The 22,249-nt window shown below is 45.8% G+C and overlaps 1 protein-coding gene across 3 annotated transcripts in view; it reads left to right on the top strand.

Annotated features, from left to right (window-relative positions):
- Window positions 1-22,249, top strand: part of SAP130 (Sin3A associated protein 130) — a 104,439-nt gene that overhangs the window by 64,635 nt on the left and 17,555 nt on the right. For 2 of the 3 annotated variants that reach the window (XM_038747734.1, XM_038747728.1), the window contains exons 11-17: window positions 316-457; window positions 2,764-2,885; window positions 8,690-8,965; window positions 11,729-11,906; window positions 13,780-13,839; window positions 14,978-15,082; window positions 20,021-20,382. In XM_038747734.1, coding sequence (XP_038603662.1) covers window positions 316-457; window positions 2,764-2,885; window positions 8,690-8,965; window positions 11,729-11,906; window positions 13,780-13,839; window positions 14,978-15,082; window positions 20,021-20,382 — 1,245 coding nt within the window. The remainder of the gene's footprint in view (window positions 1-315; window positions 458-2,763; window positions 2,886-8,689; window positions 8,966-11,728; window positions 11,907-13,779; window positions 13,840-14,977; window positions 15,083-20,020; window positions 20,383-22,249) is intronic. The other variant, XM_038747742.1, reaches the window with a different exon arrangement.

Here is a 22,249-nt window from a genome sequence, read left to right as displayed (position 1 = left end):
TAATGGGCGTCAAGGTGAGAGATGCTAGGCATAATGAATTACACGTAAGAGCTAGAGAAAGCAGAAAATAGCCGTTGTGATGTTCCCTCATTTGGGAAAATGAGTTTGTGAGCCTCCTGAAACGTTTTCTTAAGCAACACTTTAAAGATGATTGTCGTGTCCTTGTAAGTGAAAGATGAAAGATACCTGTGATTTGTGTGGTTGCCAGTGAACGAAGAACGTTAGTGAACATGGAGGGTTTCAAAGTCTTCTAGTTGGCAACCCAAAACGCTGCTTTTAGGCTTTTAACGAAGAAGAATCTTTTTATCTTTACAGCGAAAGTGGTCCCCCAGCAGATTACGCACACGTCCCCCAGGATTCAACCCGATTACCCCACAGAGAGGAGTAGCCTTATTCCCATTTCTGGACATCGGGCCTCTCCAAATCCGGTTGCGATGGAAACCAGGAACGACAACAGGTAGACTTGACAACATCATGTGGAGAAGTTGTAGTGTTGGGGTGCGGGGGCAGCTTGCTATTGAAAGGAACAACAAACCTCTTGAAAAACGGATATGGATCTTCTAAGTTCACATATACACATTCTGTCGGTAACGTTGGTTTCAGCCTCTTTTCCAGTTAACCCATTTCAAAGAAGTGTCATTTGAAAGCCTGTTAAGATGTAATGTATAATAGGTGGCCAAAATAAAAAAAAAAAAGTGAAAATCTGAATTGGGCAATTACACAGGCGCAGATAAAATACCAGAAAATTGTTCTGGAGAATAATTCTGACAACGGAAGAGTTCCGTTAAAATCTTCATGCATGGCCACGACAACAAGATACAAGATCGTGATAATGAAACTACACTTTTAACAGCAAAGCTTGATTAAAAGGGACTTTCTTTGGTGAAACTCAATGGATTTCGGTTAGCAGTAGTACAGTAAATATGGACTAATAGTGGAGAACTCTGAAAAGGGTCTAGAGTAGGTTTTTTCCCTTATTGCATGACAGCATACCCAAGACTTTATAAATTATAAAGATTATTTCTCTCCAAACCAGCACTCTAAGAAGACTAGCCAAACAGGTGATGGTGACCTAAAACTATTAGACTAGAGAGCTAAATTGGCTTGATGATCATCCTCAACAGACACGATTGAACGCGGAATAATATAGTAGGTCCTTTCAGAGCACAGCGAAGAACATCCGTAACTTAGTGGAAAACGCTCAGGATAATGAGGCAAGAGACCTCGGTTAAAGCAGCATGGTGGCGCAGTGGCTAGAGCACGGAGTCCGAAGGTCATGGGTTCTAATCCTGCCTCCACCACTTGTCCGCTGTGTGACCTTGGGCAAGTCACTTCTCTGGGCCTCAGTTCCCTCATCTTTAAAATGGGGATCGAGACTGTGAGCCCCCATGTGGGACGGGGACTGCGTCCAACCCGATTTGAGCGCCTGGCACATAGTAAGCGCTTAACAAATATAATTATTAATTCTTCTGCTACTGGTCTGCTGGGTGACCTTGAGAAGCCTCTTATTTCTCTGGGTTTCCGTTTCCTCAATGGTAATCAATCAAACAATGGTATTCATCATCATCATCAATCGTATTTATTGAGCACTTACTGTGTGCAGAGCACTGTACTAAGCGCTTGAGTGCTTACTGTGTGCAGAACGCTGCACGAAGCACTGGGGAGAGTACAGTACAGTTAAATGGAGAAAGATTGTGAACCTCAAATGTGACAGGAATTTAGGCGATCTGGTAAGTCTTCATCTAACCAGCCCTTAACCCATAGGAAGCACTTACTAAACGCCACAGTTATTATTAGTAGTATTCTGTTTTCTGATCTTTTCTGTCTCTACTGTGTTTTCGTGTGGAGGAATATCAGTGAAAGACTTGAAGGAAGAAACAAATATGTGAAAAAGAACCCCATATAGCGGAAAGGAAGACGGATTCTGTTGTGATCAATCGATCGATCAGTGGTATTTATTGAGCGCTTACTGTGTGCAGAGCAATGTACGAAGCCCTTGGGAAAGTACAGTATAACCGAGTTGGTAGGTGCATTTCTTGCCCACAGCAAGCTTCCAGTCTAGTTTGCAGGCGATTTAAAGAGGAATGGGAAAAGGGAAAAAAAAAAAGACTTCCATTAGGTCCAGGAGAGAAATCATCACGCTTCCTCCAGGAATCCTGTTTCTTCTGTTGGAGACAGAATAAAAGATGGCACAGACCACTTGTTTGACCTAGTATTTCTTATGTGGCTCAAAGGAAAGAGCACGGGCTTGAGAGTCAGAGGTCACGGGTTTGAATCCCGGCTTCGCCACTTGTCAGCTGCGTGACGTTGGGCAAGCCACTTAACTTCTCTGTGCCTCAGTTCCCTCATCTGTAAAATGGGGATGAAGACTGTGAGCCCCGCTCGGGACAACCTGATCACCTGGTATCCCCCTCCAGCACTTAGAACAGTGCTTCGCACATAGTAAGCACTTAACAAATACCATCATTATTATTATTATGTTCTTGTGAGGGCTGATCAGATAAAAGAAGTCAATCAATCAATCAATCGTATTTATTGAGTGCTTACTATGTGCAGAGCACTGTCCTGGTGGAGAGCAGATTTGAGCAGATTGGGTCACGTAATTTGAATTGAATTGGCCGTGAGTCGACTGAAAACTATTTGAAGCAGGTGCTGTTTGGTGGTTCTCTGAAAGGGGCCAGTGGATACAGTGTTTAGATGAAGGTCAGGAAATGCTTAGTTTAAATTAGGGCTGATATTTTCCGTCTCCGTTCTCATCCCCAGGCAGTCTGTTCCTGTTCAGTTCCAATATTTCTTGCCAACGTACCCTCCTTCGGCCTACCCGCTGGCTGCTCACACATACACCCCAATCACCAGTTCTGTATCTACAATACGACAGTATCCAGGTAAGACAAGCTCCTGTGACATATTCTAATTATAATGGCATTGGGGAGCTGCAGGGTGTAAATCGATTCCAGCTGAATCTGAGACCAATCTAATGGGAGGAATAGCGTTCTTGGATAACGTTTCCTTTTCACCAGCGGCAAAATTTAAATCTGAAATGTCACCGCCAATTTCCCTCGGATTATCGTTGTCTACATGGAAGGGATTTTTGAGGATTAAATGCTGTTATAGTTACACCAAGAACTTTGAATTCTAAACAAAAATTGATCCCAGAAGTCCATGTCCAGGTCTTTAAAAAATCTCCTTGCAGAGGTCCCCTCAAATGTAATCATTTTTATTGACCCGCACTTTGGGATTTTTTTTGTGTGTTTTGCCTTGAGATTTACAATTGGATGTCCTGTGCTATAATAATACTAATAATAATAGCATTTATTAAGCGCATACTATGTGCAAAGCACTGTTCTAAGCGCTATAGGACCCTTGAGTTCCTCTCCTCCTCCCCATCCCCCCCGCCCTACCTCCTTCCCCTCCCCACAGCACCTGTATATATGTTTGTACAGATTTATTACTCTATTTTACTTGTATATGTTTACTATTCTATTAATTTTGTTAATGATGTGCATCTAGCTTTATTTCTATTTATTCTGACGACTTGGCACCTGTCCGCATGTGTTTTGTTTTGTTGTCTGTCTCCCCTTTCTAGACTGTGAGCCCATTGTTGGGTAGGGACCGTCTCTATATGTTGCCGACTTGTACTTCCAAAGCGCTTAGTCCAGTGCTCTGCACACAGTAAGCGCTCAGTAAATACGATTGAATGAATGAAAGTTGCACATCAGGGCACCCATAACAGTGAAGGTCAATAAAGGGCCAGTCCTTATTCATTATCCAGATTGCCAAATACAGGACTGCGAAGGTAGCAGCAGCTGCAGCATTTTACCCCATCCATTAATAGGTGTGGCAGGGAATATTTCTAAACTGATTTCTTTTTTAATGGTATTTAAGTGCTTACTTTATGCCAGGCACTGTATTAAGCACCGGGATAAATACAAGCCGATCAGGTTGGACACAGTCCATTTCCTACATGGAGCTCCCAGTCCATTTTGCAGGTGAGGTAACTAAGACGGAGAGAAGTGAAGGGACTTTTCCAAGGTCACACAGCAGAAAAATGGCGGAACTGGGATTAGAACCCAGGTCCTCTGGATCTCAGGCTGGTGCTCTTTCCACTAGGCCATGCTGCTTCTCTTTCCAAATGGCATTAATATATTTATCTTCATTCACTCATTCCTTCATTCAGTCGTATTTACTGAGCGCTTACTGTGTGCAGAGCACTGTACTAAGCGCTTGGGAAGTACAGGTCGTCAACAGATAGAGACGGTCCCTACCCAACAACGGGCTCCCAGTCTGGAAGGGGGAAACAGACAACAAAACATGGAGACAGGTGTCAAAATCGTCAGAACAAATGGAATTAAGGCTAGATGCACATCATTAACAAAATAAATAGAATAGTAAATATGTGCAAGTAAAATAAATAGAGTAATAAATCTGTACAAATATATGCGAGTGCTGTGGGGAGGGGAAGGAGGTAGGGCAGGGGGGTGGGGAGGAGGAGAGGAAGGAGGGGGCTCAGTCTGGGAAGGCCTCCTGGAGGAGGTGAGCTCTCAATGCTTAATAAGAGTTCGTTCATTCATCATCATCATCATCATCAATCATATTTATTGAGCGCTTACTGTGTGCAGAGCACTGTACTAAGCGCTTGGGAAGTACAAGTTGGCAACATATAGAGACAGTCCCTACCCAACAGTGGGCTCACAGTCTAAAAATTCATTCAATCAATCGTATTTATTGAGCGCTTACTGTGTGCAGAGCACTGGACTAAGCTCTTGGGAAGTACAGGTTGGCAACATATATGGCAAAGAGTTAAAACTAATTTGACAGCAAGCCATCATGCTTCACATTTCTACAGAAACAGGACTCCCTCGTTAGCACTTAGAAGAGGCTTCATAAAACGAAGGTGTTGAAGCGACAGAGTGCTAAACAAAACATAATTTCCCATAGGAAATTATGTAAAATGCACTCATTCATTCTGGACATTGAAAAAATGGATCAAAGCAATGTAAAAATGATTTTCAAAAGTTAGTTGATAAAATAGCAATGTAAATGTGGATCGCTTGTGAGTGCGCTATAGGTATTTAATTTTCAGAGTGTTATTTCCCCCTCCTTCCTCTTCCCCTCCTCCCCCTCCCCATCCCCCCGCCTTACCTCCTTCCCCTCCCCACAGCACCCGTATATATATATATACATATATATATATTTGTACGTATTTATTACTCTATTTTATTTGTACAGATTTATTCTATTTATTTCATTTTGTTAATATGTTTGGTTTTGTTGTCTGTCTCCCCCTTCTAGACTGTGAGCCCACTGTTGGGTAGGGACCGTCCCTATATGTTGCCAACTTGTACTTCCCAAGCGCTTAGTACAGTGCTGTGCACACAGTAAGCGCTCAATAAATACGATTGAATGAATGTATGAATGAATTTGTTGCCAACTTGTACTTCCCAAGCGCTTAGTGCAGTGCTCTGCACACAGTAAGCGCTCAATAAGTACGATTGAATCAGTGAATGAATCCTGTTCAGCAAAAAGGCAATAGTACCATACCTAAAGGAATGGAAAACAGAGAACAATGAACTTTTCAAGTGAGGTTTTAATTTCCCTAATTCAGATCAGTCGAAGATGAAAGAAGTGAGATGTTTGAGCCAAATTAATCTTTATGGGTGCTGCAGAATCAATGTTATCATGAAGTACAAGTATGCTAAGGGGAAAATTAGCATTAAAATTTGAGCAGATTCAAGAATGTGCTAAATGCAAAGTTCTGTAGTGGCTGAGTTTAGGAATCGATGTTACTCATATTTTTTTTTTCCTATTCTCTGCAAGTGTGTTGTTAATGCCAAAAAGAATGTTTTGCTCCTTTTCAGAATTCAGAAAACAGTGCTCTGCACACAGTGAACGTTCAACAAATACGGTTGAATGAATGGATCAAGGGTTACTATTTTGTCATTACCAAGATTGTCGTGAAAAATGATCTTTCAGGCATAACCATGGGAAAAGATGGACTAAAATGGTTTGAACTGCTGCTGCAAGCAGTTAATGGCATTTACTGAGCACTCGTTGGGTGTAGAACAATGTACTAAGCGCTTGGGAGATCACAGTGCAATCGAGTAGGTAGACATGATCCCTGCTTACCAGGAGCCCAGAGACTAGAGGTTTTTAGCAGGTTTAAGATTTGGACTGTGAAGGGAACATTTCAAAGACAGGGAGTATTTCAATCAATCGTATTTATTGAGCGCTTACTGTGTGCAGAGCACTGTACTAAGCGCTTGGGAAGTCCAAGTTGGCAACATATAGAGACGGTCCCTACCCGACAGTGGGCTCACAGTCTAGAAGGGGGAGACAGAGAACGAAACCAAACATATTAACAAAATAAAATAAATAGAATAGATACGTACAAGTAAAATAAATAGAGGAATAAATGCGTACAAACATATATACATATATACAGGTATGACCTGTTGGAAAGCTCACAGGACAGGGAGTCAGAGGACATGGGTTCTCATCCTGGCTGTCAGTTGCCTGCTGGGTGACCTTGGGCAGGTCACTTAACGTTACTCTGCCTTGGTCTCCTCATCTGTGAAATGGGGATTCAGTGCCTGAGGCTGTGAGTCCCTTTTGGGACAGGGACTCACAATCAATCAGTCAGTGGTCTTTATTGAGCGCTTGCTATGTGCAGAGCACTCTACTAGCTATGTCACCTTGGGCAAGTCACTTCACTTCTCTGTGCCTCAGTCTCCTCATCTGTAAAATGGGGATTGAGACTGTGAGCCCCACGTGGGACAATCTGATTACCTTGTATTTACCTCAGCGCTTAGAACAGTGCTTGGAACATAGTAAGCTCTTAACGAATACCGTAATTATTATTGCCCCCCGTTTCCTCTGCTTCCCCTCCCTGTCACCCCAATTCCCTCCCTCAGCTCTACTCCCCTCGCTGCCCCACAGCACTTGTGTATATCATCATCATCAATTGTATTTATTGAGCGCTTACTATGTGCAGAGCACTGTACTAAGCGCTTGGGAAGTACGAATTGGCAACACATAGAGACAGTCCCTACCCAACAGTGGGCTCACAGTCTAAAAGGGGGAGACAGAGAACAAAACCAAACATACCAACAAAACAAAATAAATATATGTGAGCATATTTATTATTCTATTTATTTTATTAATGATGTGTAAATATCTATAATTCTATTCATTTACATTGATGCTAGTGATGCCTGTTTACTTGTTTTGTTTTGAAGTCTAGTCTGTGAGCCCGTTGTTGGGTAGGGATCGTCTCTACCTCATTGTTGCCGAATTGTACTTTCCAAGCGCTTAGTACAGTGCTCTGCACACAGTAAGCGCTCAATAAATATGACTGAATGAATGCTTGGGAGAGTGTGATACAACCGAGCTGTTAGACACGTCCTGCCCTGTTTGTACATATTTATTACTCTATTTATTTTACTTGTACATATCTATTCTATTTATTTTATTTTGTTAGTATGTTTGGTTTTGTTCTCTGTCTCCCCCTTCTAGACGGTGAGCCCACTGTTGGGTAGGGACCGTCTCTATGTGTTGCCAACTTGTACTTCCCAAGTGCTTAGTCCAGTGCTCTGCACACAGTAAGCGCTCAATAAATACGATTGATTGATTGCCCTCGGCCAGGTTACCGTCTAGATGGGGAAACAGACCTAAGTCACAGCTATAAGTGTGTAGAAAAGCGCTTGACACACAATAAGCATTCAACAAATGCCATAAGAGTAATAATGTCACTCGATCCTGGCATGGAGACAGACCTGATTGTGACAGCTACCCAAAGTGCTTAGAAAAGGGCTTGGACACAGTAAGCGTTCAACAAATGCCATAAGAGTAATAATGTCACTCAATCATCATCATCATCATCATCAATCGTATTTATTGAGCGCTTACTGTGTGCAGAGCACTGTACTAAGCGCTTGGGAAGTACAAGTAGGCAACATATAGAGACAGTCCCTACCCAACAGTGGGCTCACAGTCTAAAAGGGGGAGACAGAGCACAAAACCAAACATACTAACAAAATAAAATAAATAGAATAGATATGTACAAGTAAAATAGAGTAACAAATATGTACAAACATATATACTTATATACAGGTGCAGTGGGGAAGGGAAGGAGGTAAGATGGGGGGGATGGAGAGGGGGACGAGGGGGAGAGGAAGGAAGGGGCTCCTGGGATGGAGACAGACCTGATTGTCACAGCTACCCCAAGTGCTTAGAATAATAACAATAATAATAATAATAATGACATTTATTAAGTGCTTACTATGTGCAAAGCACTGTTCTAAGCACCGAGAAGAGCTTGACACACAGTATATATGTATATATATTTGTACATATTTATTACTCTATTTATTTTACTTGTACATATCTATTCTATTTATTTTATTTTGTTAGTATGTTTGGTTTTGTTCTCTGTCTCCCCCTCTTAGACTGTGAGCCCACTGTTGGGTAGGGACCGTCTCTATATGTTGCCAATTTGTACTTCCCAAGCGCTTAGTACAGTGCTCTGCACACAGTAAGCGCTCAATAAATATGATATTGATTGAGTAAGCGTTCAACAAATGCCCAAAGAGTAATGATGTCACTCGATCCCGGGACCCTTTCTCCATCGCCTCGCCTCCGTTGACCGGCTTTCCATTCTCCTACTGAGAGTTATGCGAATTGTTGCTTCCAGTTTCAGCTCAGGGCCCCAACTCTGCTCAGCTCACAGCCCAGACCGGGGTCGGCGTGGCCTCCACAGTGCACCTCAATCCGATGCAGCTGATGACGGTGGATGCGTCTCACGCCCGCCACATCCAAGGGATCCAGCCAGCACCGATCGGAGCGCAGGGGATCCAGCCGGCCCCGATTGGAGCTCAGGGACTTCACCCGGCCGCGCCGATTAACGCCCAGGGACTTCAGCCTGCACCGCTCGGGGCTCAGCAGCCACAGACGGAAGCGAAAACCTCAGGTAATTAGGATTCCCCGGGCGCGAGCGCCGTTTCCCGCCGCGAATGAGCCGCGCGTTATTCCCGGCCAGCTCCCTTCAACTGTCCGGGAAGCGACTTCCTAGCCCAGTCAGGGATGCTGAGTGGGACGAGCTTTTCCTAGACCCCCGTCCCGGAAACGCTGGAACGGTCTCATTAGGTGACCGTTCGCGTCAGGAAAACTGGGATTTCTTGGGCAGAAAGCGGACTTTAAAGAAGGTGGTGTTGTTTTGTAGCTGCCGTAGCGTAAGAACTGATGGTCCTCACAAAGTGCCATCTATCAGCTTCTCCGGTAATCCTTCACCACCAAGGTTCCTATAAATCCGGTTTTACGTAAAGTAAGCTCACGCCGATATCGGCCACGGATAACCCCTTATATTCACAGCTGGAAGAATGGGTGTGCATTTCCTCTTTTGTTTTCCCCTTGGTTTAGGAAAGATCAATCAATCAATCAATCAATCAATCGTATTTATTGAGCGCTTACTGTGTGCAGAGCACTCTACTAAGCGCTTGGGAAGTACAATTTGACAACGTATAGAGGCAGTCCCTACCCAACAGTGGGCTCACAGTCTAAAAGATGTGAGAAGCAGCGTGGCTTTGTGGAAAGAGCCCGGGCTTGGGATTCAGGGGACATGGGTTCTAATCCCGGCTCTGCCACTTGTCTGCCGTGTGACCTTGGGCAAGCCACTTCACTTCTCCGTGCCTCAGTTACCTCGTCTGGGAAATGGGGCTTAAAATTCAGCGTTTAGGACAGTGCTTTTCGCATAGTAAGCGCTTAACAAATGCCATCATTATTATTATAAAATGTGAGCCCCAAGGGGGACAACCTGATTATCCTGTAGCTACCCCAGCGCTTAGAACAGTGCTTGGCACGTAGTAAGCGCTTAATAAATACCATAATGATACAACAGTTAAACGCCGCGCAGTTCGGCACCACTTTAGAGCAGATGCCGCGTAAACCCACCGCGAGTTTTACCTACCTAAATCCATTTCTGCACCTGAAATAATCATATTTATCTGATCAGTTTGGTAATGCCTGAAAAAAATACCATTTAGAAGAAAGCCGCTTCCAACTGATCAACAGTCTAGACGTCTGCTAGTGTAGCAACCTGTGGGCCTACCAAGCCAATGAAAGCACCATAACTGCAGGACAGCCTTTGAAGAAGGCAAGAGAAGAGAAGAGAAGCAGCGTGGCTCAGTGGAAAGAGCCCGGGCTTTGGAGTCAGAGGTCATGGGTTCAAATCCCAGCTCTGCCAATTGTCAGCTGTGTGACTTTGGGCAAGTCACTTCACTTCTCCGGGCCTCAGTTCCCTCCTCTGTAAACTGGGGATTAAGATTGTGAGCCCCACGTGGGACAACTTGATCACCTTGTAACCTCCCCAGCGCTTAGAACAGTGCTTTGCACATAGTAAGTGCTTAACAAATAGCATCATTATTATTATTATTAAGAAACAGGCCACGTGACATTGGAGCTGGTCCTTAGGACAGCCGTTTTTTGAACTTCTCCGGGCCTCAGTTCCCTCATCTGTAAAATGGGGATTAAGATTGTGAGCCCCACGTGGGACAACTTGATCACCTCGTAACCTCCCCAGCGCTTAGAACAGTGCTTTGCACATAGTAAGCGCTTAACAGATACCATCATTATTATTATTATTAAGAAACAGGCCACGTGACATTGGAGCTGGTCCTTAGGACAGCCGTTTTTTGAACTTCTCCGGGCCTCAGTTCCCTCATCTGTAAACTGGGGATTAAGATTGTGAGCCCCACGTGGGACAACTTGTTCACCTTGTAACCTCCCCAGCGCTTAGAACAGTGCTTTGCACATAGTAAGCGCTTAACAAATACCATCATTATTATTATTATTAAGAAACAGGCCACGTGACATTGGAGCTGGTCCTTAGGACAGCCGTTTTTTGAACTTCTCCGGGCCTCAGTTCCCTCATCTGTAAAGTGGGGATTAAGATTGTAAACCCCACGTGGGACAACTTGATCACCTTGTAACCTCCCCAGCGCTTAGAACAGTGCTTTGCACATAGTAAGTGCTTAACAAATACCATCATTATTATTATTATTATTATTATTATTATTATTATTATTATTAAGAAAAGGGCCATGTGACATTGGAGCTGGTCCTTAGGACAGCCGGTTTTTGATTGTCTTTCAAGCGAGTTGTGAGCCAAGAACCCCTTGAGCTACTTTACTGAAGACAGTTTGGAGCTGTCGATTATGCATCGGTCACACATCATTCCCTCGGGCGTGTAAGCTCCTTGTGGGCAGGGAACGTGTCTACCAACCCTGTGACGCTGTACACTCCTAAGTGTCTAGTAGAGTGCTCTGCACACAGTAAGCACTCAACAAATACGCTCGACGGATTGATCACGCTTCATAAAAACGGCCTTTAAACGATTCAACCGACAAATACGATCGACGGATTGATCGCGCTTCGTAAAAACGGCCTTGAAACGATTCAACCGACAAATACGATCGACGGACTGACCACGCTTCGTAAAAACGGCCTTGAAACGATTTAACCTAGCCGCGTTGCCGTTGATCTTGGCCGTCGCACGATCCAGCTCCGTCCCCTGAAAAGCTGGCCAGGCCTAACCGCTGCCGTAGGTCAATAGTGGATTTGTTTCGGGCCTTACGTTCCTGTAGGGGAAGCGTGCTCCGGTCTCCGTTCAAGGGAGTTTAATAAATGCCCTCTTCCTTTTCCCTTCACTCCTTACTCTTCCCCTCTGACCTTCCAGCGGTAGTGTTGGCGGAAGGGGCAACGATTGTCGCCAACCCTATTAGTAACACATTCAGTGCAGCTCCAGCAGCTACTACGGTGGTGCAGACGCACAGCCAGAGTGCCAGCACCAGTGTTCCTGCCCAGGGCTCGTCCCCTCGTCCAAGTATCCTCCGTAAGAAACCGGCCACGGATGGGTGAGTAAGATTCAATTTGCTCAGTAATTTGATGTGGGGGGACTTCTCTGCCCTGACAGTTCAATTGCTTAGAGGAGCCAGTGAGGCAGACGCCCAGCTATTCCTCATGGCGAGATTTGAAGCTCTGGTTCTGTTGGAGCGTAGTCACCCTAAATCTCTCATTTTAGCCTCAGAATCTGACCTGGTGGCAGTCTTCCTGAGGGAGATAGAAGTTGTTGATTCCCTTTAGTGTTGGACTCTCCCAAATACGGTGCAGTGTTTGCAGTCCGTATAGTTACCTTGTGAGTATTTATGGGGCCCCATATTCTAGGAGCCTCTTATTAGCCTTTTTTAAAAAAAAAATCCATATTTTGGCTCCCAGAATTTTGAAATGGCACTCTCGATTTGGGGATTGCCTGGGGCTAGCGTCTGTGTCCATTCTGGTTATCTTGTATCTACCCCAGTGCTTAGTACAGTGCCTGGCATTTAGTAAGCACTTTAGGAGGTGGGATCTCCAAGGTACCTGATTCTCAGTCGTCGTCCTTGGGAGGGTGTAAATAACGTGAGAGGGTTAAAATGGAGGAAGGTTAAAAGCTCTTTAGGGCACAGAGGGTCTTCCTGGGAAATGACAGGGGTCAGCCTGGGGTGAGAATCTGGTGGCGTAACCGAATCTCTGGAGTACAAGGCATGTCTCCCCACGCTTCAGAAACCTTCAGGGGTTGCCCATCTATCTCCACACCCAACAGAAGCTCCTCACTGTTGACTTTAGGACACTCAATCAGCCCTCCCCATCCCTGCGAACCTCACTATTTTTTTCTCCGATACAACCCAGCAGACACACCTCTCTCCTTTAACCTGCACTCCGTATCTCACTCTCATCTCTCTCACTGTCACTCAACCCCTTCGTCACCCCGTCCCGCCTACCTGGAATTCCCTCCCGCCTCATATCTGACAGACCATGACTCGCCTCATCTTCAAAACCGGGCTAAAATTGTATCTACACTGGGAAGACTTCCCCGGTTAATCTCTCTCCACCCTATTCTCCCTGCCTTCAGTATAATCTGTGCCTTTAAGTCAATGCATTATGCACTCTGACGCTCATTCCATCCCCATCTCTGTAGCACTTACATATCTTCATCCTCTTCTGCTTCCCTGTCTGTAACTGATTGTAATGTCTGTCTCCCTGACTAGATTGCAAGCTCTCTGAGGACAGGGATCATGCCTACCAGCTTTATTACATTCTAATAATAATAATAATAATAATAACAATAATGGTATTTGTTAGCGCTTACGATATGTCAAGCATTGCTCTGAGCGCCGGGGTAGAGACAAGTCAGTCAGGTGGGACACAGTCTCTGTCCCACGTGGGCCTCACAGCCTTGATCCCCGTGTTCCAGATGAGGTAACTGAGGCACAGAGAAGTGAAGCGACTCACCCGAGGTCACACAGCAGACAAGTGGCGGGGCTGGGATTAGATCCCAGGGCCTTCTGATTCCCATGCCCGTGCTCTATCCACTAGGCCACACTGCTTCGACACTCCCAAGCGCTAAATATCATGATCTGCACACAATTGGCGCTCACTAAAGAGAAGCAGCGTGGCCTAGGGGAAGGAGCACAGGGCTGGGAGTCAGAGGACCTGAGTTCTAATCCTGCCTCTGCCACTTGCCTGCCGTGTGACCTGGGGTTTAACTTCTCCGTACCTCAGTTACCTCATGTGTAATGGGGATTAAGACCGAGCCCCACGTGGGACAGGGACTGTGTCCAATCTGGTTATCTTGTATCTACCCCGGTGCTCAGTGCAGTGCCTGGCATGTAGTAAGCATTTAGTAAATATAACATTAAAAAAAAAAAAATGCCATTGGTTGATTTTGTCCAAACCTGTCTTAAACTTCAGATGGATAGGGCCACACGTTCCCAGAAGGCAGCTGGGAGACCTGTCATGGCTTCTTCACAGGTATATGTCAATCATCAGTCAATTAGTGGTATTTTTAGGGTGCTTACCGTGTGCTGAGCACTACACCAGGTGTTTAGAGAGTACAGAACAATAGAGTTGGTAGACATGGAGAAGCAGCGTGGCTCAGTGGAAAGAGCCCGGGCTTTGGAGTCAGAGGTCATGGGTTCAAATCCCCGCTCCGCCGCTTACCAGCTGTGTGGCTCTGGGCAAGTCACTTCACTTCTCCGGGCCTCAGTTGCCTCATCTGTAAAATGACATTGTGATTGTGATTATCCAGCCAGATAGGAGGAAATCCCCAAAGGGAGAACAGTGTCGATAAAACCAAGACAGGGTAATGTGTCCAAGAATATGTGGTGGTCTTCGATGTCCAAGGCGGCTGAAAGGCGGAGGAAGATTAGGATGGAGTAGAGGTCATTGGATTTGGCAAGAAGGAGGTCTTTGATGACCTTAAAGAGAGCAATTTCCGGGGAGTCGTCATCAATCGTATTTATTGAGCGCTTACTGTGTGCAGAGCACTGTACTAAGCGCTTGGGAAGTACAAATTGGCAACATATAGAGACAGTCCCTACCCAACAGTGGGCTCACAGTCTAAAAGGGGGAGGCAAAACCAAACATACTAACAAAATAAAATAAATAGAATAGATATGTACAAGTAAAATAAATAAATAAATGGAGTAATAAATCTGTACAAACATATATACAGGTGCTGTGGGGAAGGGAAGGAGGTAAGATGGGGGGTGGAGAGGGGGATGAGGGGGGTTGCTTAATGGAGTTACAGTCACTGTGCTGGCCGCTTTGGCCCACTGGTGCAGAGTTCTAATAAGGCCTCGATTTTGTTTAGCACTTCTGTCCCCAAAGCGCTCTCCCATTACCTCATTTTTACCGTCACACACGAATTGCTCATATTTGCCCTTCAGCGGTTACTCCCGTCAAGATATCATATTTTCAACTCCAAATCTGTGACGACGAGCCATTACAGTTCCGATAAAAAGGACGGCCGGTCCCTTCGGCCGTTCCAATTAGTTCCAGGAATACCTCCCGCGATTTGCACACTTAACGGTTTCGGAGGGTGTTCTCTGTAAGTAGAAGCGTCGGTCCAGGCCGACCATGCGTGTGAGCGTATCCGTGTGTGTTTCAGCACGGCCGTTCGGAAAAACCTCATTCCGCCTCAGCCTCCTGACGTCGCCAGCCCTCGAGTGGAGAGTTCTCTGCGGACCCCATCGGGATCCCCCAGGCCTGCGGGGTAAGAGGTAGAGCGCCGGTTTAGCTCCAGAAGGTCATGGGTTCGAATCCACTTCACTTCTCTGCTCCTCGGTCACCTCAGCTGTAAAATGGGGGTTAAGACTGTAAGCCCTATGAGGGACAAGGACTGTGTCCAGCCTGCTGACCTTGTACGGTGCTTGGCACGTAGCGATTAGTAAATACCATAATAATAATACAGTGCCTGGCACATAGTAAGCGCTGAACAAAAACCACAATCATTATTATTTCCTAGTTAGAAGAGGACAGGAGGCAGGAGAAATGCAATCTGTGCGGCAGTGTTATTTGTCTGGAGAAGCGGCATGGCTCAGTGGAAAGAGCATGGGCTTTGGAGTCGGAGGTCATGGGTTCAAATCCCGGGCTCTGCCAATTGTCAGCTGTGTGACTTTGGGCGAGTCACTTAACTTCTCTGTGCCTCAGTTCCCTCATCTGTAAAATGGGGATTAAGACTGTGAGTCCCCCCGTGGGACAACCTGATCACCTTGTAACCTCCCCAGCGCTTGGAACAGTGCCTTGCACATAGTCAGCGCTTAATAAATGCCATCATTAATTAATTAATTGTCTATCGAAGCCAAGTAAGATTCAAATCGAAAAAGCTGTATCGGCCCAAAGTTACATGTGGGCCGGAGTTGTTAGGAGTTAATTGTGCTGGAGAATAATTTTTAATAATAGTGCTTGTTAAGTGTCGAGCACTGTTCTAAACTCTGGCGTAGATGTAAGATCATCAATTTCGGACACCATCCCTGTCCCATGGGGTGCTCTCACTCCAAGTAGGACGGAGAACAGGCATTGAATCCCCATTTCACAGATGAGGAAACCGAGACGCAGGGAAGTGAAGTGACTTGCCCGGGGTCACACAACAGGCAAACATCAGAGAAGCAGCGTGGCTCAGTGGAAAGAGCACAGGCTTTGGAGTCAGAGGTCATGGGTTCGAGTCCCGGCTCCGCCACATGTCTGCTGTGTGACCTTGGGCAAGTCACTTCAATTCTCTGAGCCTCAGTTACCTCATCTGGGAAATGGGGGTTAAGACTGTGAGCCCTACCTGGGACAACTTGATCACCTTGTATTCCCCCCCAGCGCTTAGAACAGTACTCTGCACATAGTAAGCGCTTAACAAATGCCATTATCATTATTATTATTATTATTATTATTATTATCATTATTATTATTATTATTAAATATCAGAGCCGGGATTAGAATCCGGAAATGTGCTCTTTGCATTAGGCCACGCTTTCTTCTCTAACCACTTGTTTTCATCTCTGGATTTCCAACTAGGTATATTAAACTGACCGTAGCGTTAGTTTTAGCTGAAGCTCAGAAAGATTTGTTGAGAAAGCTGAGAGAGAAGAGAGTTATCGCCACATGAAGATTTGAACTAGACCCTTCCTTTGGACAGAGATCAATCAATCAATCAATCAATCAATCGTATTTATTGAGCGCTTACTGTGTGCAGAGCACTGTACTAAGCGCTTGGGAAGTACAAGTTGGCACCATATAGAGACGGTCCCTACCCAACAGTGGGCTCACAGTCTAAAAGGGGGAGACAGAGAACAAAACCAAACATACTAACAAAATAAAATAAATAGAATAGATATGTACAAGTTAAATAGAGTAATAAATATGTACAAACATATATACATACATGCAGAGATGTGAATATCGTGCTTTAGGAAGGAACGCTGATTCTTCCAATATACCCCCAGTTTCGATTACAAGGTGGCTATACGTTAGCCGGTCGAAACATGCCGTTAATTAAGGTTTTCATGCTTCTTGTTCTATTACAAGATTACCTTTCAGTTTCAGCACAGGGTAAAATGGAGAGTCAGTACCCTGTCTCCCACCCACTTGGACTGTGAGCCCCATGTGCGACAGGAACAGGGTCAATCAATCAATCAATCGTATTTATTGAGCGCTTACTGTGTGCAGAGCACTGTGTCCATCTGCTTATCTTGTATCTACCCCAGCACGTAGTATATTGCTTGGCACGGAGTAAGCGTTTAACAAGTGCCACAGTTATCATCATTTTTAGGCCACGCTTTCTTCTCTAACCACTTATTTTCGTCTCTGGATTTCCAACTAGGTATATTAAACTGACCGTAGCGCGAGTTTTAGCTGAAGCTCAGAAAGATTTGTTGAGAAAGCCAGGAGAGAAGAGAATTATAGCCACATGAAGATTTGAGCTGGACCCCTCCTTTGGACAGAGATGTGAATATCGTGCTTTGGAAAGGAATGCTGATTATTTTAGGGACTGGGTCTAATATGTATATAATAATAATAATAATAGCATTTATTAAGTGCTTACTACGTGCAAAGCACTGTTCTATATAATAATAATGATAGCATTTATTAAGCGCTTACTATGTGCAAAGCACTGTTCTAAGCGCTGGGGAGGTTACAAGGCAATCAGGTTGTCCCACAGGGGGCTCACAGTCTTAATCCCCATTTTACAGATGAGGGAACTGAGGCACAGAGAATAATAATAATAATAATAATAATGGTATTTATTAAGTGCTTACTATGTGCAAAGCACTGTTCTAACCGCTGGGGAGGTTACAAGGCGATCAGGTTGTCCCACAGGGGGCTCACAGTCTTAATCCCCATTTTACAGATGAGGGAACTGAGGCACAGAGAATAATAATAATAATGGTATTTATTAAGCGCTTACTATGTGCAAAGCACTGTTCTAAGCGCTGGAGGGGGGTTACAAGGTGATAAAGTTGTCCCACAGGGGGCTCACAGTCTTAATCCCCATTTTCCAGATGAGGTAACTGAGGCCCAGAGAAGTTAAGTGACTTGCCCAAAGTCACATAGCTGACAATTGGCAGAGCTGGGATTCGAACCCATGACCTCTGACTCCAAAGCCCGGGCTCTTTCCACTGAGCCGTGCTGCTTCTCTAAGAAGTGAAGTGACTTCTTCTAAGAAGAGAAGTGAAGTGACTTGCCCAGAGTCACACAGCTGATAAGTGGTGGAGTCGGAATTCGAACTCATGACCTCTGACTCCAAAGCCCATGCTCTTTCCACTGAGCTACGCTGGTATATACTATATCCACCCCAATGCTTGGTACATAATAAACGCTTAACAAATACCATTATTATTATTATTCATTCATTCATTCAATTGTATTTATTGAGCGCTAACTGTGTGCAGAGCACTGTACTAAGCGCTTGGGAAGTACAAGTTGGCAACATATAGAGACGGTCCCTACCCAACAATGGGCTCGCAGTCTAGAAGATAATAATAATAATATTAATATAGAGACGGTCCCTACCCAACAACGGGCTCACAGTCTAGAAGATAATAATAATAATATTAATGTAATTTATTAATATATTAAGTGTTATTAATTATTATTACTACTATTAAATCCATTAGGGTTTGAAATAAATTGATTTAGTCTTTCAACGAAACATCCCCTGGGCCCAGTTAGTGGGTTTTACCTTGACATTTAACTTGGGAATCCCTTGCAGTTAGGAATTTGGGATTGCATAGCCCAAGCAGCGTGGCGCAGTGGGTAGAACACGGGCCCGGGAATCAGAAGGTCATGGGTTCTAATCCCAGCCCTGCCACTTGTCTGCTGCGTGACCTTAGGTAAGGCACTGTGCTTCTCTGGGCCACAGTTCCCCTATCTGTAAAATGGGGACCGAAACCGTTTGCCCCGTATGTGACGGGGACTGCTCGTATCCACCCCAGCGCATAGTACAGTGGCTGGCACGTACCACCATTATTATTATTACTATTATTTACCGTCTCTTGCTCCAGGAGGCCTTCCCAGACTGAGCCCCTTCCTTCCTCTCCCCCTCGTCCCCCTCTCCATCCCCCCCGTCTTACCTCCTTCCCTTCCCCACAGCACCTGTATATATGGATATATGTTTGTACATATTTATTACTCTATTTATTTATTTTCCTTGTACATATCGATTCTATTTATGTTATTTTGTTAGTATGTTTGGCTTTGTTCTCTGTCTCCCCCTTTTAGACTGTGAGCCCACTGTTGGGTAGGGACCGTCTCTATATGTTGCCAACTTGTATTTCCCAAGTGCTTAGTCCAGTGCTCTGCACACAGTAAGCGCTCAATAAATATGATTGATTGATTGATTATTCATTTTACTTGTACATATCTATTCTATTTATTTTATTTTGTTAATATGTTTGGTTTCGTTCTCTGCCTCCCCCTTCTAGACTGTGAGCCCACTGTTGGGTAGGGACCGTCTCTATATGTTGCCAACTTGTCCTTCCCAAGCGCTTAGTCCAGTGCTCTGCACACAGTAAGCGCTCAATAAATACGATTGATTTATTGATTACTCTATTTTACTTGCACATATCTATTCTATTTATTTTATTTTGTTAATATGTTTGGTTTTGTTCTCTGTCTCCCCCTTCCAGACTGTGAGCCCACTGTTGGGTAGGGACCGTCTCTAGATGTTGCCAACTTGTCCTTCCCAAGCGCTTAGTCCAGTGCTCTGCACACAGTAAGCGCTCAATAAATACGATCGATTGATTGATTACTCTATTTATTTTACTTGCACATATCTATTCTATTTATTTTATTTTGTTAATGTGTTTGGTTTTGTTCTCTGTCTCCCCCTTCTAGACTGTGAGCCCGCTGTTGGGTAGGGACCGTCTCTAGATGTTGCCAACTTGTCCTTCCCAAGCGCTTAGTCCAGTGCTCTGCACACAGTAAGCGCTCAATAAATACGATCGATTGCTTGATTACTCTATTTATTTTACTTGCACATATCTATTCTATTTATTTTATTTTGTTAATATGTTTGGTTTTGTTCTCTGTCCCCCCCTTCTAGACTGTGGGTCGGGACCGTCTCTCTATGTTGCCAGCTTGTCCTTCCCAAGCGCTTAGTCCAGTGCTCTGCACACAGTAAGCGCTCAATAAATACGATTGACTGATTGATTTGGTGTTTCAGCTCGAAGCCTAAATCGGAAATCCACGTCTCCATGGGCGCGCCGGTGGCCGTGTCTGTGGATGCCGTGTCCAGCCAGAGCGGGGACCAGCCCACCATGGCCATCCCGCCCAGCGCTCAGCCCCCGGCGCCTGCCATTCCCGGCATCCTGGCGGCCGCCAGCCCGCCGTCGCAGCCGGCCGCCGCCCTGGCCGGCATTCCGGGCTCGGTGCCCGGCACCTCTCCCATCCCCATCCCCACCCTCGCAGCCGCCCCTCCGCCGGCGGTGGTCGGAAGCGCCCTCTCCGCCGTCCTGGGGCCCGCCGTGCCTGACATCAAAATTAAAGAAGAAATGGAGCCCATGGACATCATGCGGCCAGTCTCCGGTATGTGGCTAAGGAGCAAAATCATCGTCTGCGGGGATCGCTTCTCCCGTCTAGTAAGCTCACTGCAGGCAGGGAACGGGGCTGCCAATCTGTCGTACTCTCCCAAGCGCTTCGGACAGTGCTCTGCGCGTAGTAATAATAATAACGATGGCGTTTATTAAGCGCTTACTGTGTGCAAAGCACCGCTCTAAGCGCTGGGGAGGTACAAGGGGATCGGGTTGTCCCGCGGGGGGCTCGCAGTCTTCATCCCCGTTTTACAGATGAGGGAACTGAGGCACAGAGAAGTCAGGTGACTTGCCCAAAGTCACGCAGCCGACAGCGGCAGCGCTTAGAAGCGGCGTGGCTCAGTGGAAAGAGCCCGGGCTTGGGAGCCGGGGGTCATGGGTTCAAATCCCGGCTCCGCCAATAGCTGGGTGACCTTGGGCAAGTCCCTTCACTTCTCTGTGCCTCAGTGACCTCATCTGTAAAATGGGGGTGAAGACTGTGAGCCCCATGTGGGACAACCTGATCACCTTGTATCCTCCCCAGCGCTTAGAACGGTGCTCTGCGCATAGTAATAATAATAATAATAACGATGGCATTTATTAAGCGCTTACTGTGTGCAAAGCACCGCTGTAAGCGCTGGGGAGGTACAAGGTGATCGGGTTGTCCCGCGGGGGGCTCGCAGCCTTCATCCCCGTTTTACAGATGAGGGAACTGAGGCACAGAGAAGTCAAGTGACTTGCCCAAAGTCACGCAGCCGACAACGGCAGCGCTTAGAAGCGGCGTGGCTCAGTGGAAAGAGCCCGGGCTTGGGAGCCGGGGGTCATGGGTTCAAATCCCGGCTCCGCCAATGGTCAGCTGGGTGACCTTGGGCAAGTCACTTCACTTCTCTGTGCCTCAGTGACCTCATCTGTAAAATGGGGGGTGAAGACTGTGAGCCCCATGTGGGACAACCTGATCACCTCGTATCCTCCCCAGCCCTTAGAACGGTGCTCTGCGCGTAGTAATAATAATAATAATAACGATGGCATTTATTAAGCACTTACTGTATGCAAAGCACCGCTGTAAACGTTGGGGAGGTACAAGGTGATCGGGTTGTCCCGCGGGGGGCTCACAGTCTTCATCCCCATTTTACAGATGAGGGAACTGAGGCACAGAGAAGTCAAGTGACTTGCCCAAAGTCACGCAGCTGACAACGGCAGCGCTTAGAAGCGGCGTGGCTCAGTGGAAAGAGCCCGGGCTTGGGAGCCGGGGGTCATGGGTTCAAATCCTGGCTCCGCCAATAGCTGGGTGACCTTGGGCAAGTCACTTCACTTCTCTGTGCCTCAGTGACCTCATCTATAAAATGGGGGGTGAAGACTGTGAGCCCCATGTCGGACAACCTGATCACCTTGCATCCTCCCCAGCGCTTAGAACGGTGCTTTGCACGTAGTAAGCGCTTACCAAATGCCATCATTAGAACAGTGCTTCGTAGTAAGCGCCTAACAAATACCAACGTTATTAATTGGCGGAGCCGGAATTTGAACCCATGACCTGTGACTCCAAAGCCCGTGCTCTTTCTACTGAGCCACGCTTCTTCGCTGCTTCTGCTCAGTAAATACGATTGATGGATGGAGCTGAGATTACTCCCCTGTTAACACGGGCGCTGATTTAATTTGCCTAAAGAGACCACTGGAAAAAGAGAAGGTGGTTTGAGCGGTAAAATAAAATCCATCGTTTTTAGAAATAACCTCAGCTTCCCAACCAGATAGTTTATTTTCCATTGTCGTGTCCCTTCCTTCTCGTTTCTCTTGTGTCCCTTTCCATTGTCCGTTTTCTTCCCATAAACGCCGCTTCCCAGACAAAGCGGAAAGTGTGTTTATCCCCATCGTCCCTCACATGGTTT

This window comes from Tachyglossus aculeatus, chromosome 1 (assembly GCF_015852505.1).
Source record: "Tachyglossus aculeatus isolate mTacAcu1 chromosome 1, mTacAcu1.pri, whole genome shotgun sequence".
NCBI classification, from domain to species: domain Eukaryota; kingdom Metazoa; phylum Chordata; class Mammalia; order Monotremata; family Tachyglossidae; genus Tachyglossus; species Tachyglossus aculeatus.
This window is presented reverse-complemented; position numbering and strand designations above follow the sequence as displayed.